Genomic DNA, 11327 nt, shown 5'->3' on the forward strand with positions numbered 1-11327 from the left:
AAGTACAGGTGTGTACTTTATGTAACTGCAATCAGCACACGTTGGGCTCACTACTACCAGTTAAACATACTGCTTTTCCATGTTAACTCTGAATAGAGTCAAAAAATAGTGCAAGAGAGTAAAGAAAGATACAAGAAGTTTTGCATTATCTTCATCTTACTTCTTATCCCTTTCTCGACTTGACGCACTGTTTTTTGCAGCTTTTTCCCACCGGGATTAGTAAAGTTTTATCTAATTTTTTCGCCTATATTAATAGGGGGCATGGTGGCTCAGTTGTAAGCACTGTTGCCCCACAGCAAGAAGATTATGGGTTCCCAGAGAACTATTTCCACCAGTTATATGGTTCGTTGACCCATTCATTTGCGAACGACTTCTAGCAGTAGCTTCTGGCAGAGAACGTAGACTCCCCCAAAACAAACAAATAGTTTTGGGGAAGGATTCAGTTCATTTCGTTCACTTAAGAGGTTATGTCAAAAACAACGAATAGTTTAAACGAACCAACAACACAACTTCTGTTGCTAAGGTCACGTGATTTCCTGTCAACTGCAGACATGCCTCTTGTGGATGTCCGCCATTTTATCTGCATCTAGGTACTCTTGATGTGAATGCATTACTGCCAATCCCATATCTTTTCTCAAATTTTGTTCAAGCTTATGCCATGGACCTGCCCGGCAGATTCTGTGTCATTCGGACTCACGGTTCTTGAGAAGAAGATGAAGGTTTTGAAAAAAAATTTAAATGGCGGACCTTATCGGCCCTAAAATAAATATGACCTCTAAATGTGACCTCTAAAGTAACGTTGAGGGGTGAAAAAGGTTAAAAGGATGCGTGAGCTGAGAAAAACACAGACCCACTAGGGGGTTCCGGGGTAATGTTCTGGGGGCGTTTCCTTTTTGAAAAGTAAGTAACTAAATGCTCATTTGTGATTGACTGCACAAAATTAAGTACAAATTCTGAATTTATTAAGTGAAAAAAGGCAGCCCCACAAGGTACATAACTAATTAAAAACTTTTGTCTCTGTTCAGAGAGCCGGGACACAAGACAGTACTTGGAGAAAGCTTAAAGGTTCGATTATTTTAAATCTCTCTCAAGACACTGAGCCACGCTCAAGATGACTATTTCATTTTCTTTAATCCATTTAAAAATCTAACGTCAATAATAATTAAAAAAAAAAAGCTAAACAGAGAATAAATTATTTAATAAAACAAATAAATATTTCTTTCAAGGTCATCCATGCTGGCATTTCACTGGCGGGCTGTGCCATAACTCCCCCTATCCCTCCCTACTCCCACTGCCCCTGGTGATCAGAGAGATCGCCCACATACAATATGAAAATAGAAACCATCGCCGAACTGTAATATATGCTATACTGTGTATGTGCATTACCTGTTAATTGTATGTTTTGTACAGTAATTAATTATAATTATTGTCCAAATGCTTGTTGGTTTTAATTATTATTTTTTTTTTTTAATAGGTCTACATTTTCCATTTCAAACAAGTAAATCTGGCTATCGGCAAAAGCTTCTGCCAAAGATCTGCCAAAAAAATTACACTAAATGCTTGTAATAGGAACTAAAAAATGATACAGGTTAAGATTACATGTATTCTACAATGAATAACATTTACATTTCATCATACACTTTACTCAATGCATTTTCATGGCATAGAACACAATCACGACCGTTTGTATAATGGAGAAGATTATTTTATAATCTTTCATGTATTAAAATCAATTTTTAACGTGAAAACCAAATATTGGTGCCTTTTCCAGATTCCTGGCCTGTCAATGCCTGTCCAGCACACAAGAACTAACCTTGAGAGTATACTGTGGCTCCCTGAGCCACATTTGCTCACGTGTCCCAAAGAGGAAATATGTTTGGTGAAAGGAAATTTATTTTTAAAACAAGAAATTCCAAGAACAAAGTAGATTAAAAATTTTAAGGTGTAAAAAGTTTCAGTCTGGGTAATCTTACTCTCATCACTTCCTAGTCATATTCCATATCTTGCTCACTGAAAAAAAATAAATAAATAAAAAAAATACCTAAATCAAACGAGTGCCAATTGGTTTGATTCTTAATCGAAGACATGCACAACATATAGGACCGAGAAATCGCAATTTATGTTTTAGAAGACAGGGTTGGGATGATTTACAAGATTGTTTCACTTGTGAGGAAGTACAAATTGTGGCAACTTCCTCAGTGATAGAAACACTACTGGCAATCAACGTAGCTTGATGCATGAACAACCATTTATGGGCATGGATTACACTACCACAAGGCCCCAAAATAATTACCCATTCCTTTCAAGGGCCTGTGAGCCACATGCTAGTTTAACATTCTATATCTAAAACAAAGGGCTTCTTGTGGAGGGAAGCTTTCAGTGTGACACAGTGCAATTTTTATTTGTTAACTGATCAATGTTTAAAAGCTCATGTTGTAGTTAAAAAACAAACAAACAAAAAAAATAACCCAACAAATAAATAAATCATAATCAAGATTGTGTGGTCAGTGGTTTTGCATTATAAGCCAATTTATTTGGCCTGACATTTTCACAATATTAGAATACACTAGGGATGCCACAGTGAGTAATTTTTCCCACGGGTTAAAGGACATTTTACAACGGGGCGGGTGTCCCCGTTATGCACGGTACTGATTTATTTGTTTCGGAGCAAAATAATGCACAATGATGCTTTTTTTGGTTTTGGAGCAAAATAAGAAGAAAAATAACATGGAATACAATAAAATACATCTTCAATTAAAAAACAATGTTAAGTATGTGCGAGCAGTGGAGGGAGCTGACAGCCGTAAATTAGGGATGGAAGGGAGACAGGTCCCAATCTAGACTCGATCTGTGGTCTTCTATAGTCTCTCTCCTCCAGTGATAAGTAAAATGTGACTCCGCAGACTGTGCTGCAAATCTGCAGTGCGTGCACGAAGCAGCCACTTTCACTTTCAGTTTTGTCGAGTCCGACTAAGTATTGATAACACGCTTCGTATTTTACAAATTCAATTATTATTTTTATTTGATGAACGTGGGCGCACGAATACACGAATATTAACTAAATGGGTTTTATTTTGATAAAAAATAAAATGACGGTGGGGGCAGTGGACAAGAAATGTAATCAGTGTATGCGCGAACACTGTAACACCGATAACCGCGACAACCCTAAAATACATAGTTGGAAATGTTAACTTCTAGGTTTAGTTTGGAAGTTGTTGACGCTATTATTTGGCAGATCACATTTTCCCCATTAGGGTCATAACATAAAAATGCAGTGGATAAGATCTTAGTTTGCTCAAAGTTAGTGTAATGCAATAGTTAAATAATAAGTTTGCCTGTATTTTTGGTTTCAACACCCTTTTCAACATGTGAATTGTGGTAAACCGAAGCTAACTTAGAACTTGCCTACTCTCGGTAGAGTCTAAAATTGGCCTTAGATATTGTAAAAGTACTTTAAACACATGCAGTTAGAGTTTGCACAAATCCAATAGCCAGTGTCATGTCGATAACAAAATGAAGGGGGGGGCAGTGATTTAAAGTAAAATGGGGGAAAAAAAAAATAAAAAAAAAAATAAAAAAAATAGTAGTAACCACCTGGTCCGTCCCGATAACAAATGTAGCCTAAAGTGTAGTTTTGAAAAACTGAAAGGAAAATGGACCAGATAGAAACAGGCCTTGCGGATTAGGTTCACAAACTGTTTTATACATTTCATATTCAAATTTTTGCGTATCCAGCTGTTTTGCGCACAAAATAAGAACATTTCTAAGCACATTTTCAGGAATGAGGCCCATTGTCTCTACTTGTGGCGCCTGTGTGACTCACAACTTATAAATGTTGTTCACAAAGCACTTCAGCAGCAATTGAGTTTCAAGTCTCAGTGAATGCCTGTGTGCCTGGCCGCAGGTAGTGAGACTCGAACGAACGACTAATTTGCTGGAGTGACTCGTGTCATCTACAAGATTGATTCGCTATTGTTCACGATTCTTGCATTAATCAACAAAATTTGTATCTGCCACTGTGTTTGATCTCAAATATCCTTTACACTACCTAGACATATTTTTTGTTTGATAAATAACCCATAACTACAAGTAAAAGGTCAAACTTGGCGTATTGAATATAACATTAAAATGTGCAAGTCTAATCCACTTTTTTTGGGACATTTAGGTTCTGGACCATTCTATGTTTTGGATATACATTTATATTTCTAATAGCCATGAATCCTAATCCTTATCTCCTATTCCATTTTGCATTTCACTGAAACTAACTGCACAGTATATTCTTGAGCAGTTTATTATTACTATTTTATTGCTCATTTTCTCTTATCTTGTTGACCTGTTCATTACCCGTTTGTGATATTTATACTTGAATGTATACACCGATCAACCCCAACATTAAAACCACGTGCCTTATATTATGTAGGTTCTCCTCGTGCCTCCAAAACAGCTCTGACCCATTGAGGCATGGTCTCCACAAGACCTCTGAAGGTGTCCTCTGGTATCTGGCACCAAGACATTAGCAGACAATTTAAGACCTGGAAATTGCAAGTGGGGCCCCCATGGATCAGGCTTGTTGTTCCAGCACATCCCACAGATGCTCGATCTGAGGAATCTGGGAATTTGGAGGCCAAGTCAACAACTTGAACTCTTTGTCATGTTAACCAAATACTTGCTTAACAATTTCTGCAGTGAGGCAGGGCGCATTATCCTGCTCAAAGAGGCCACTGCCATCAGGGAATACTGTTGGCATGAAGGGATGTTCTTGGTCTGCAACAATGTTTAGGTAGGTAGGTAGGTAGGTACATGTCAAAGTAACATCCACATGAATGGCAGGTCCAAAGGTTTCCCAGCAGAAGATGGCCCAGAGGATCACACTGCCTTTGCCAGCTTGCCTTCTTCTCATAGCACATGCTGGTGCCATCTCATCCCAAGGTAAACAATGCACACACACCCAGCCATCCACATGATGTTAAAGAAAACATGATTCATCAGACCAGGCCACCTTCTTCCATGGTCCAGTTCTGACGTTCACATGAACATTGTAGGTGCTTTCAGCATGGGCACTCTGCGGTAACGCAGCCCCATATGCAGCAAGCTGTGTGTGTTCTGACACTATCATAGCTAGCATTAACTTTTTCATCAATTTGTACTACAGATTCAAGAATTTTATTTGTCACGTATATATACATGCTTTCATACATATAAGCAGTGAAATGTAATGCAACGCACCCGGTGATAACACACAATATGTCCTAGGAAAAATTTCTAATAGCCCAACTAACTGACTCCTAAAATGTAATACAGTAAGTCAAATACTTATAGAATAAAATAGAAATATATAGAATTAAATGAAATACAATAAAAATAAATTGAAATAAAATGGAATAGATAGAGGGAATATCCTTATGTATATGGAATAGGCCAGGGGTGGCCAACCAGTCAGAGACTAAGAGCCACTTTTTTTACTGTGTTACTGCAAAGAGCCACATCATACACATGGGCACACATGAAAATCACCCCATCCCTTCCTCACACACACACACACACACACACACACACACACACACACACACACACACACACACACACACACACACACACACACACACACACACACACACACACACACACACACACACACACACACACACACACACACACACACACACACACACCTCTGCTCAGCCAGATTTATTGTAAATGTCACACACCAACATGATAATGACAGAAATTGACTCCTAGTCCCCGCGACCCGACTAAGGATAATCAGTTGAAGATGGATGGATGGATGGAGTACTAAGACCACAGGCCAGTTATTTTCAACAATTAACATTGTGTGCACTGTCTCGCACACACAAACTCTCAGTTCAAAAAGTACTGTTGTTTATTTATTCATAGAGGGGGGAATTGGACTTAGGGTTTAATGATAAGTGGTTACGAGGATCGAACCCGCTATCGGATCTCGAATTCAAAGCCGCTACCATTAAGCCAGGACTCCTAAATGAAAGTACTGCGTTTCCGCGGTATGCCTCTCAGTTCAACCAAGTCCACAAACAAAAATATAATAATTAACAATAGCGTTTTTCTCTTACTAATCATGTTGCTTAGTGGGACTTCTGGCATTCCTTGTCTTGAACAATCCTCTTCAAATGTGGCTTGAATTCCGTTGTTGCCACTCGAAGCAATTCTTTCACAAGGGTGTCAGTCAGAACAGATCGATGCTTTGGTTTCACATGTTTTTGGGTAGAAAACACAGACTCGCAGACGTATGTTGACCCAAACATTGACAGTATCTTAAGCGCAGCCTGTTTGACATTGGGGCATTTTTCCATTGGCACACTTTTCCAGAACTCAATGGTCCCTTCCCTTAAAGCAACTTTCAGTCGGTCCTCCTCCTGCAGCTCGCGAGTCGCCACACACACACACACACACACACACACACACACACACACCCCCTCCAGCCTTCACAGTTCTCCAGCCTTCACAGTTCTCCATCGGAGATGTCCGATACGCAACGCAATTCGCCGGCCGATCCATCTTATATGTTGACTACTAACCATGTCAGTAGTGTTGAAAATAAACTTCCAAAGCTTTTCGAATCTTATTTGGTGTTTTATTAGTCCTAATGTCGCGTTGACTTTGTATGGAGGCGCGCCGCCCCGGCGCTTTTGGTGTAAACGCGGCATTAGGACTAATAAAACAGGCCTTAATGGGACATGACTCCTGCTGCTGTCCGCTTTGAGTAAATGAGGAAGTGATCCGCGGTGGAAAACGAGTGATATATCATAGCGATTTTATAATCATAACAGGGAATGAATGGCTGCGCTTTTTTTTTTCTGAGTTTTTGACGCTTGTCATGTGAAAGCCCCTTAAGAACCGCATGAAACCAGCCAAAGAGCCGCATGAGGCTCGCGGGCCGCGGGTTGGCCAGGCCTGGAATAGGCAATTATGTATATACAGATATGTGATTTAAAGTGGCATGTGAATAAAGTGAGGTAGTGTAGGCCCGCCTGTCCTGAGCAGTACAGTTCCCAAACCAGAAAGTAATGTTGCCTGTCAGGATGCTCTCCACTGCTCCAGAGTAGAAGGACTTGAGGATCCTCACCGAGACCCGGAATTTCCTCAGCTGCCTGAGGTGGTAAAGACGCTGCCTCGCCTTTCTCACCAGAGTGTCTGTGTGTACAGTCCATGTTAAGTCCTCTGTGATGTGGACTCCCAGATATCTGAAGCTGCAGTGTTGTTGGCGTTACACCAGCGGTTGTTTATCATTAGGCAGACGCCTCCACCTTTGGATTTCCCCGACTCTCCCGTTCTGTCGCCGCGGAACACGGAGAAGGACTCGGCTGGACGTATGGCTTCATCCGGCACCAGTGGGTTCAACCATGTTTCCGTCAGACAGAGGACACAACAGTTCCTCGTGTCACGCTGGAATTTAATCCTTGCTCGAAGTTCATCCATCTTGTTCTCCAGGGACTGGACGTTGGCAAGAAGGATACTTGGCAGAGGTGGACGGTAAGGTTGCGTCCTCATTCTGACCCGAATGCCGCCTCGTTTACCTCGGTGCTTCCTCCGTGGGCCCGCTCGTGGAACAGCGGCTCCATTTTTGTTGTTGTTGTTTGAGAGTGTTCCCGCGTAGGATTTCCGCCGGCCACTCTGTTTCCACGGATAAAAAGTCCCAAAGTTGTACGTTTGGGGAAACTTTTATATCCATGAGTGCATCGTGGTCGTATGAGGTAGCTGTCGATGCTTTTTTGGCGTACATTATGATTAAAAAAAGGAAAAAAAAAATACTAAAAAGTGCAAGAGTCAACCAGAGCGCCGGCGCAGGCGACCGCTAGGGGCGGCGCCACTATTGCCACGCTACAGTAGCTCTTCTGTGGGATTGGACCAGACATCGCTCCCCACGCGGATCAATGAGTCCATTGGTGCCCATGAGCCTGTTGCCGGTTCACCGGTTGTCCTTCATTGGACCACTTTTAGTCGGTACTAACCACTGCATACAGTGAATACACAAGACCTGCTGTTTTGGAGATGCTCTGACCCAGTCATCTAGCCATCACAATTTGGCCCATGTCAAAGTCACTCAGATCCTTACACTCGTCCATTTTTCCAGCTTCCAACACATCAACTTCAAGAACTGACTGTTCACTTGCTACCTCATACATTCCACGCATTGACAGGTTCCATTGTAACGAGATGACCAATGTGATTCACTTTACCTGTCAATGGTTATAATGTTGCGGGTGATCTGTGTATATTGAGAATATAATGTTTACCCTCTCACTCTGTACTTATGTTCCTCACTGAGCTCTTGCTGGAATTTCCTCTGTAGGGGATCAACAAATATTATCTTATGAACTGAGCATGGGATATTGATTTTCCTGTTAAGCTCAAAGTGCCATGAGGCCAAAGGGTTAAATAGTTTAAAAGGGCAACAGCAACCAGGGATTTGGGACTTGAGTCCAGAATCACATGCGAGTATAAGATTTATACTTAAACTAGTATGCATATTTGGAATGTCATAGTAGGCAAAAATCAAGTTACGTGCAAAGACCATGATAACATCATGAATACAGTGAAATAGCTATGCAAACACTGCACATTATGCTGTTCATGCTTATCTCACAATGCATTGTTATAACATTGCAATGAAACTGAATGTGGTACGCAGACTCACATTCTACTTTTTAGACGCAGTATTTGTCAACTTTAAGATAACCGACAATAACATTTAATTATTTAATTCTCTACTTTGTAAATGCATGTTGCTTTGTCACCATCTGATGGCTTATTTTAATGTAAATCCCTGGGAGTTACATGTCGTGTATGAACGGTGCTATAAAAATAAAGGTTATTATTATGATTATTATACCGGTGTACCAAATGTGGACAGCTCAAAATACAAGAAGGGGTCTATTCAGCAAAAGTAGCATGGCATACGTCGGAATTCAGAGTGTTCCAGTGGTTTCTAAGAGACTAAAACGTATGGAAATAAAAATACTTCAGGTTATTCTTAAACTAGCTTTTACCTCGGAGCAAGCAGGCACTACCTTAGAGACAAAACGCCCTTAAAATGAACAGAATTAGTGAACAAAATTATCTTCAGAATGATCAAAATATAGGAAGTGATTTCACCACTTTCACGAGGGACTCACTGTTTGAACATCCTCTCCATGTCTTTGATCTGCTTCCTGGAGAATTCCTTGAACTCCGTGTTGGGATTGAACACCATCATACTTGGCTGGAGGTGCTCGCCCACTCCCTCGTTTAACTGGTCGCGCCGCAGCAGTTTCGCACCGAGTTCCGAATCGGCGTTTTCCGTGACGAGCTTCTCCGTCCCCCAGTTCTCGTGCTCAATTCCGTCCACAGCTACCGCTTCCTCGGAACCCTCCTCGATCTGTAGCCGGCGATTTAGCTTCGACGACAACTCGTCTGTGGCCATTTCAGACTGTTTTTGTTTGTTTTTTAAAAGGTAAATGGCCTAAACTACAGTACAGCGGATTAAGACTTGCTCGAATATTCGCGGACATATGGTAGCTCACCTCTGTTCAGTCAGCTGCTAAGTGAAGGGGAAGAGATTCTCGCACAGTCAACTAGAAAGGACGCAGCCTTTTTGACGCTACGAAGAACACGGAAGTAGGAACTCGCTCGCACACTGCGTACTTGCGTCATTACGCTGCGCCTGTATCGCCACGCCTTTTAAAAGGGACGCGTGTTATTTAATGTACGTTCACCGTACGCTCACACCAGAAGAGAAACGCAGCGACAAAGCGGCCGGAAGTCATTCACTTCCAATGGAAGGTGGCGACGAGGATCGACGGAGATTGGAACTACGCGATGTCGGAGGCTTGGCGGTGGGGGAAAGTTGGGCGGAGTTCAACTTTACCGTCGCTCACACCGCTTCTGTACGCGCAATCGCGAAAGAGCTTATGAGCATACCTTATGAGAAGCTCGTTGAGAAACAGCCGACCACAGCTCTCCTCCCCCCTCCAACACCTTAGCTGAGCAGCCAACAGCAGCTCATTTTCTAATTGGAAAGTCATTTGATTCAATCATAAATAAATACATGAATAAATAAATAAATACATAAACATACCTATTGCATTAATCCTGAAATTAACTGAAAAAAACTTTATTTCACAATTCCTCATTTATTTTATTTAAGGGGACTTATATTTCATCATGCCACGTTTCCAATTCTTAAATGCAATGTGTGCAAATGTGAGATACCTACGCCCCATTCCTTTGCATTTAAGGATTGGAAATGTAGCATTATGAAATAAAAGTGCCATGAAATAAATAAAAGTGGCATTATGAAATAAAAGGACCCAGATAGAATTAAAATAGTCTTAATTAAATTAAGGCAAATCAAAACTCCCTTTTTCCTTTTTCAGGTGATCTCGGGGGAGCATGCTGTGATCTCGCGAAAGTGAGTACAGATCGAACATCGCAGCGCCCTGCTGCACTGAATAAAACACAAACAATCCACTCCAACTCAGACAAATTACAAAGCAAATTGCAAAACATATTTATAAATATATATATATATATATATATATATATATATATATATATATATATATATATATATATATATATATATATATAACTTTCCCCCCTCCCTACTTCTCTCATCATCTCACCTCCCTAATCCTTCTCTCCTCCCTTTTCCTATCACTCTTACTCAATTATGTCTCTCACTTTATGTAGATCTAATCTGGCAATGTTCTATGTTTATCTTTGTCTACTTGTCATTTGTTTGTGTAGTTACAGTGGGGCAAAAAAGTATTTAGTCAGCCACCAATTGTGCAAGTTCTCCCACTTAAAAAGATGAGAGAGACCTGTAATTTTCATCATAGGTACACTTCGACTATGAGAGACAGAATGGGGGGAAAGAATCCAGGAAATCACATTGTACGATTTTTAATGAATCTCATCTTTTTAAGTGGTAGAACTTGCACAATTGGTGCCTGACTAAATACTTTTTTGCCCCACTGTACCTGCATTCTGAGCAGAAACATGGAAATTAATGAAATATTGGATTAATCAAGAATATTATATGTGATATTTTTACAATCTATAGGTGCAGACAACAAATTGTCAGATTTTGATTGACTTTATTTTAATGAGAAGCATTTTCACACTCTTACATAATTTGTAAAATTTATTTTTTCGGATCATTTAAGCAAGGATGCTTTGCCCATGGTCTGAAGGAAAAACAGCATTCAAGATGTGTGAGATTTAGATAGCTATTAAATACATAAATGTTGAATTAAATTGGAATATGAGGTATGATGATCTAATTTCTTCACCAAATGAACTTTTTCAAA

The 11327-nt window shown here is 40.4% G+C and overlaps 1 protein-coding gene across 3 annotated transcripts in view; it reads right to left on the reverse strand.

The window, feature by feature from the left end:
* The window catches only part of efhd2 (EF-hand domain family, member D2), a 61980-nt gene extending 52398 nt beyond the window's left edge, over window positions 1-9582 (reverse strand). For all 3 annotated transcript variants that reach the window (XM_080016062.1, XM_080016061.1, XM_080016060.1), the window contains exon 1: window positions 9153-9582. In XM_080016062.1, the coding sequence (XP_079872188.1) occupies window positions 9153-9439 (287 nt within the window). In that variant the 5' untranslated portion in view covers window positions 9440-9582. The remainder of the gene's footprint in view (window positions 1-9152) is intronic.
* Window positions 9583-11327: the final 1745 nt, after the last annotated feature.

The sequence above is a fragment of the Zeus faber genome, assembly GCF_960531495.2.
Source record: "Zeus faber genome assembly, chromosome: 15".
Lineage (NCBI taxonomy): Eukaryota > Metazoa > Chordata > Actinopteri > Zeiformes > Zeidae > Zeus > Zeus faber.